The 7,253-nt window shown below is 49.1% G+C and overlaps 1 protein-coding gene across 1 annotated transcript; it reads right to left on the reverse strand.

Annotated features, from left to right (window-relative positions):
- Positions 1-3,989: 3,989 nt before the first annotated feature.
- LOC136508407 (expansin-like A1) lies at positions 3,990-6,337 on the reverse strand. The gene is made up of 5 exons (XM_066503076.1): positions 5,839-6,337; positions 5,623-5,732; positions 5,227-5,405; positions 4,734-4,866; positions 3,990-4,604 (listed from the first exon to the last, which is right to left on the reverse strand). Exons 1-5 carry the CDS (start codon positions 5,981-5,983, stop codon positions 4,356-4,358), a joined length of 816 nt encoding a protein of 271 aa, XP_066359173.1. The 5' UTR covers positions 5,984-6,337; the 3' UTR covers positions 3,990-4,355.
- Between the last annotated feature and the right edge of the window lie 916 nt (positions 6,338-7,253).

Raw genomic sequence — 7,253 nt, forward strand, 5'->3', positions numbered from 1 at the left:
CCAACCAAACCCAAACAGATGAACGCATGAATCCGACCTATACTTGCTCCCCCTGTTTAATATCCACGCTGCAACCTGCTCTAGGTTAAGGATAAGAACCAAGCGGACGAGAGATATGCATAGTGTTACATCAGTACTGCCGACTGTGACCTTAGCTACTGATTGTGAGGATCAGAATAGTAATCAGATGCCAGTTGTGGTACACTGAACCTAACACGGAGACGATCAGTCCCTGTGCTAGTTCTGACACGAACAGATGATCGCATCACAGGACCAAAATTTTCAGAACAGACAGAAAGAAAAGCACAAAGACCTGCGCTTGGTTTCCCCAGTGCTACCATTCAGATGACCTAACCTAGCTCATTGCTGATGATGTGCTCGTGTAGGAACAAGGAGAAGACACAAGGTAGTGGTGCAAGTGATTTTTAAAAAAACATCCAAAGTAGACTTCGGAACAGAACAGAAGTTCATATTAAATTTGAAATTGTTCGTTTTGGATGGCTCCCAACAACTACTAGATTCGAGTCTCCTTTTCGTATGGGTCAACCCGTGTGATTACGCGCGCGGCAGCAAAAGGCCAAGTGTACGCTTGCTGCCCGATTTCCTAATGCAGACAGAGATGGACAGCGAATTGTGCCGCAGGGCCGGCGCCTCTGTCTCACTCACCGGCACCGCTTGTTCTGTCCGGCAGCCATTCAGAGCTTCTCGTCCGCATCAGAAGAATATATATAAAATCATCCGTCACATTGTATTGTAATCAGGGCGCTGATCATCGATTGATTGATGCTGCACGCTTGATGTACGGCAGGGTACCTAACCATTCGATCTCTGGAAGCTAGAAGATGCTCAGATATCTATCTGACGATTGATCTGGCCTTCAGCAAAACGCACTAAACATTTGATCCCTTTGCACTGCACCCTTTGTTCATGTCCTGTTTCTGGAAATGAAAGGCGTGACTATGCTGTGCATTTGTGCCCCCGAAACAGAGACGCAGGCAGGCAGGCACGGTGTGGTTGGGAACGAAATCCGCGGCACCTACCGACCGGAGGATTGCACGGCGCGATGCCACTTGTATTGTAATTTGCCGGTGCGCGAGTTCCACCGGCCGGCGTCACCGGCGTCATACGCATGTTTTCATTCGATCGTTGCATTACATGTGGTGATCTCGTGCAGTCTTCGCTCACTGAATCCTGGGACGGTTGACGACAGGCACTGGCACCGTCCGCCAACCCATTTCGAACTCGAACGGACCCGGCGGCCGCCCCGCACGCACGTAGCCTGAGCAGCGGTGCGTGCGCGCGCGCGCTGTCTGTACAGAGAGGGGAGGGACACCGTGCAAGAGGAGCAGTTCGCTGGCCATGCCGTCACGGTTCAGAATAAGGGCAAGGGATCGGTGGCGCAAATCGTCGCCTCTAGCGTCCGTCCGTCCCGCGTCGTATGCATGCTTGCTCGCAATAGAGAATGCTTGGCTGAGCTCGTGGTGTTTGTACCGTTCCGGCAGTACGGTTATACTGCTGTCATGCGTATTGCAGAACATACCAAAATAAATAACATTTCTCGAGATGTTAAACTGTTTTAAGTTTAACTAGTTATATGAAAATAGTGTCAATATTTATAACTTTAAATAAGTTTGTTTTGAAAATCTATTCTCGGATCTACTTATAAGCGAGATGTGCACTTCTTTTGGTAAGCGAGTTGTGTGCTTACCGAGTATATAATGATATTTATTACACATCATGAACACATTAGTATTATTGTGTAAATATTTGGTCAAACTTAAAATAATTAGATTCCTTGGTAAGCGAGATGTGCAGATATTTTAAGGTCAAGAGAGTACGCGACAGACTAATAGTGCAACAGCGTGTGTAAGAGTTAGACGTGGACGATGATGCATGCTCAAAACAGTGTGTATGGCACATCTTGGTATCTAAACAAATTAGAGTTTATGGTTTATGATTTTAGGGTTTAGAGTTAGGTTTTATAGTATAGGGTTTCAGTTTTAGGGTTCAAAGGAACCATGGTACCGGTCGATTTAGTGAGTAATCAATTTGATGCTGCAATTTGGTTTGGTGTTTAGCTCGAGGTTACGAGAAAATGATAGTGAAAATGTCAGTTTTGAAAAGTTGAACTTGTAATAGTATACAAAAAAAACTTTTCATTTTAAACACACCGAGGTTGTGACTCTTATTTAGGCTGTAAAATAAAGAATAAAAACAAATGTTTTCATGTCTTAGGTTATCTTCGGAGATATTACTGCATCAAGCGTGTCTATACTCAAGCTATTCCAAGAGCAAAAAAAAAATTATGTGTCAGTTTACTTTTTTACCCTCCCCCAACACTACCCTGCTACTTGTACAAGCCTCCACTAACCAGAGCATGTATGCTGTAGTGCTACCACTGGACTTTACGGCTCTGTTCGTTGGTTGATTTCTGAGCATATAAGTTTAGTTGATGTTAGTTTATTGTGAGAGTAAACGTTGTTGACTGATCGATAAGCAGGCTGAAGTCGAGCGAAAATGCGGTACATATGGACGGCACCAGGTACGCTACAACGATCGGCATGCACACATTCAATGCAACCTGCCACCACATGCCAGGTTCAACACGTGATTGCAGCGTTTTTATAGTTTTCATAACCAACAATACTCGTTGTAAGCATTTAGTGCCACCAAAGGTCGTATTCCATCCTACTGTAGCTGTTTGATCGAGGGAGGAGGGGGGCATATGTGCCCAGCGGCACCACATCCATGTTTGCCAACTGGCACTGTGAATAACCAATCAACATTACAGGACATGCACACGCACGAGTGTCGCGTAGTGACACACAAGATCATGACAAATACCTAATTCATGATAGAACAAGAACATCGAAGAGCTCTCTGCACTCCACCGTCAAACGACCACAATGTCGGGCGCTGCCTCCATGAAGTTGGTGCGGCCTATTACTACTGTAGATCTGACATTCACGGTCGGCTTCATCTATGTTGTTTTTAACCAACCGACGGTGATAATACCTCCCGGCACATCACTATCAGTTTTTGGCTAAAATCGAAAGTGATAGGACCAACCGATACTGATATTGGGTCATCACTATGGCCCCGTTCGGCTTACCCTATATTCGGCTTGTTTTTTCAGCCGGAACAGTGTTTTTCTCTCACAACAATTCAGCCAGAACAATATTTTTCAGCCAGTTTCGGCCAAGATTCAGACCAGCGAACGGAGCCTATCGGCTTTTGGCTAAAACCGACACCGATACAGTATCAGTGTCGGTTTTAGCCAAGAACCGACAATGATATTAGGTCATCACTGTCGGTTTTTTAAGATACGCTGCAAGAAAACATCATAACTTTCTCCTATGATGTTTGACAGAAACGAACTTTATATAAAGTTGTAGTACTCGATGAGATCTACAACTTTGTAGTTCAAACTTTTTGATTTTGGGATCGTTTGGATGTCCAAATACACACCATAAGATTTTGTAGAGTTAATACCAAAGAAGTCCATATGCTCTATAGTTATAAGTGAGTGTGCAGTGATAGTTAAGGATCTCCGATGGAGAAGTGACCAAAACAAAAGTTGTAGATATTAAAAACTTATACAACTTTGTAGTTTAGAATATTTGAATTCGTTATGATGTCACTCTATTTGATTCACAAGATTTTATAGAAGTTAATACCAACTAAAGGCATATGTTCCATAGTCATAAGTGAGTGCGTAGCGGTATTTGAGAATATCGGATGGAAAAGCAAACAATTTTGACTGACCACAGAGGGGCGAGGCACCAACCCATTTACAAGGAGCTAAGCTAGCCAAGCAATGGAATGGAAAGCACGGTAAGCAATGCAAGTGGAAACAACTGGTGTGTCCCACTGTAGTGTGATATTGTCCACCAAAGCGTTCTGTTCTGTACATTACAGACAGCTCAAACGAGGCAGGAGACAGAAAGACAGACAGGCGAGAAGCAACGACGACGAGACGAGCCATGTGATCCGGTTGAAAATCGGCCATGGCCAGCGGCGGAGTTGCTTGTTGCTTCACGCTCGCTCAAGGCCGCCGTTCTTTTCTTTCGTTTCATTATTCTTTCCGGCCTCCGCCGGGACGCTACTACTGCTCATACTTATCCCACACATCAGCAGCTCATGTACAGGGGACAGGGGAGAGAGAGGGGACTCGGACTCTCCTCTCGCTCGCGTGTCAATCTGTCAGCGTCTGTTAGTCGTCTCTCTCTCTCCAGTCCTGTGGCGACCAAAGCCCAGCCAAAAAGGCAGCGGCACGGAGGAGCTAGAGAAATTCTACGGTTGAGTTCAGGGCCAGCCAGAGGCCCAATTCCGTTCCAGCTTCTGGCTTCTGCCGTTCACTCCCACTCGTGCGTGTCGCAGGGGAAGCAGCCCTCCTGGGAGATGTCAGTGATCTGGACGCCCGTGTCATAGACCTCGCCGGCGCGCCACCGCCGCGGCAGCACCTCGCGGTCGGCCCACACCCACTTGCCGTCGTAGCCGCCCGTCACCACCACCCTGAGCTGGAGCGGCCCCGGCGGCGCCTGGCTCGTGCTCCACGCCGGCCCGTTGTCGCGCGTCATGAACTTCCAGTTGGACGAACCCACCTGCACGTCCAAAGTTTTTTTCTTCTTCTCAAAAGGCTCCTTTATTTCAAACCAATTCATTCAGACCCGAATTTCCTTTCCAAACACCTTTCGAATTAATCCAGAGGAAAGAAAAAAGGCGAGCCGTACCTGCGCGACGTCGACGGCGACGATGTCGGTCTGGCCGCCCTGGTAGAGGAACCTGATGGCGAGGTCCCCCGGCGCGCGGCTCTTGTCCTCCACCCTCACCGACAGGTTCCTGTGCTTGTACTCGCACGGCACCCTGCACATGCGCGGCGCTGACAAAACTCAGCCACCAATCATCGTCCCGGTTGGGTGTTTGATGTGTTTCCATTCGCAATTCATTCAAGGGAGAGTTTATGGCGGCAACCAACCGCCCAACTGTTCTTGCGCCTGTCGTCTTCTATGCTACTCCTACCGTAGCATGAATATGAGCCTGCTCGCTTGCTCGTAAATGATCGTAAATTTCCAGTTAGGAATAGTGTTTTTTTCTCACACCAAACTAGCCAGCAGTAAATAATTCAAGATACGATACGGCCTCCCGATCAGGCTATGAACGAAAGGCATGGCACGGTTGGTGAAATTGGTTTAATTGATTGGTGTTTATTTCCTTTTTCTTTACCTCTTGTACTCGACGTCGACGGTGCGGAGGCCGGCGAGGCGCTTGGCCATGGCGGGGCGCGCCATGGCGGCGAACGCGGTGCTGCTGAGCACGAGGTCGGTTCGGTTGGTCCTGGCGCGGCCGGTGACCACCACCCTGGCGCCCGCCGCGGCGCAGAGCTTCTTGTCCTTGCAACGCACCTGCGCATAGTGGGGGCACGCCGAGACAAGCCGAATCAGGGGACACGAACAGCACAGGTAATAAATATAGACGACTGATTGGGAATCGAGAGCGCGATCAGCGCCGGTATATCAGCTATAATCTATCTACCTACGGACTACGGTACGATAAAACAGCCTCAGCAAGCCGGCTTTAATACCAGAGGTCCAGGCCCGGGGGCCCGGTGGTGATTGGTACCTGGAAGCAGGCGCCGCAGCCGACGCCGGCGCGGTACAGCGCGGGGCTGGCGGCGGCGAGGAAGCCGGAGCTGAAGGAGGCGGCCTCGGTGCCGTACCCGCAGGAGCCGCCTGCATCATGTCACTATGTCAGGCCACAGCAATCCGAAGCGATAAGAATCCACGGTGAATTGCTAGAGACGAAGGAAGCAGAGCAAGCGATGGAGCCGTCGTGTACCGGCGAGGGTGAGGGAGGAGGTGTAGTAGGCGGCCTTGGAGTGGCGCACGCAGCGGTCGCAGGCGGACGCGAGGAGCGAGAGCCACCAGACGAGGAGCAGCAGCGGGAGCGTGGTGGAGGCGGCGAGGCCGGCAGGGACGGCCATCGTGTCTCTCGGCCGATGGATGGATGACTTGATGGTTGGCTGCTTGGCCTTGGCTCAGGCGAGAGCGAGACGAGGGAGAGAGGGGGGAGCTTGTGCTTCACGACTGCTTTTGTACACCACCACGACCCAAACCTCGCCTAGTGCGGCCACAGTCACTAGAACAGCGAAGTCGGGCCACCGACTCCACCTCCGCGGCTCCGCCCAAAGACCAGGCCGGCCGCCCGTGCAACAGCGCGGCACGGGCGGTGGTGGAAACTGGAAAGGCGCAGCGGGGCGTCAGCGGAGCGGACCACTGCGCCGGACGGGGCCCCTTTGGCCGCTTGCACGCCGGGGCATCAAACGTGCGTGGGCTTCCTTTCGTGACGTCCTTCTTCTTTCCCCCCCTCTCCGGTGGCAAGTACAGACACACGGACTAGTATAATTCTGCTGAACGGTGAGGAGGCAAAGGCCACAGCTTTTGCAGACCCTGCAGAGACTTCCGTTTTGGAGATAGATATGCTGCACTGGAACTGCACTTGTTTGCTACCGGAGCCAGCGTGTTCCGGCACGCTCTCCCTCCTTGCTCTTTTGGCCGTGGGACGGCACACGGCGGGGGCCAATGGGGCCATTGTGCGTGGTCACGGCAGCACGGGTTTTGCAAAGTTGAATCAAAATGGTTGCGTTTTTTCTGGGGATTTTCCGGACGTGTCCTTGTTCCGTATCTTGTCGTACACCGCTTGATGGCACTGATCAGTACGACTAGTCTACAACTCCTATACGCGTTTTAGAGGTGACTACTCTCCATCAGTCGTGCGCCCGCACGGCTAGAAAATTACGTACTAGGAGAAAAATATAAGCATTACGTGTTACTAGGAGACGTATTATTAATTTATGTATTTTCTCACTTTATTTATTTCTCATAGAATAGACATATTATTAGGAGTCGTACGAAAAGTAATTTGCAAACTAAGGAGTTATTTTCCATTATCTTTTGTACTGGCTAAGGTGGATTATTCATATACAAAATTCAAGGATTATTTTATATTTGCTTTTGATAGTGGCAGAGGTAATTTAGATATAAATTTATGGGGATATTTCAAGTTATCTTTCATAATGTTAGAGGTGGGTAGTTTAGATGCAAACTTTGGGATTATTTTTATGGACAACGGCAGGTGTATTTATTTATAAAATATAGTAGATCCAATGACTATTATGGGTAATGATAACTACAATCTACAAAATTGAAGGCGGTATGTTTCTGATTATTATTTGAGTTTCTAGGATTATATTC

The sequence above is a fragment of the Miscanthus floridulus genome, chromosome 1 (genome assembly GCF_019320115.1).
Source record: "Miscanthus floridulus cultivar M001 chromosome 1, ASM1932011v1, whole genome shotgun sequence".
Classification (NCBI taxonomy): domain Eukaryota; kingdom Viridiplantae; phylum Streptophyta; class Magnoliopsida; order Poales; family Poaceae; genus Miscanthus; species Miscanthus floridulus.

Coding starts and splice junctions, on each gene's coding strand:
- LOC136508407 (XM_066503076.1), bottom strand. CDS start 5,983: ATGGCCGTCCCTGCCGGCCTCGCCGCCTCCACCACGCTCCCGCTGCTG. Junction 5,406..5,622: donor GCTGCGGCGCCTGCTTCCAG/GTACCAATCACC, acceptor CACTATGCGCAG/GTGCGTTGCAAGGACAAGAA. Junction 4,867..5,226: donor GTCGACGTCGAGTACAAGAG/GTAAAGAAAAAG, acceptor GCGCATGTGCAG/GGTGCCGTGCGAGTACAAGC.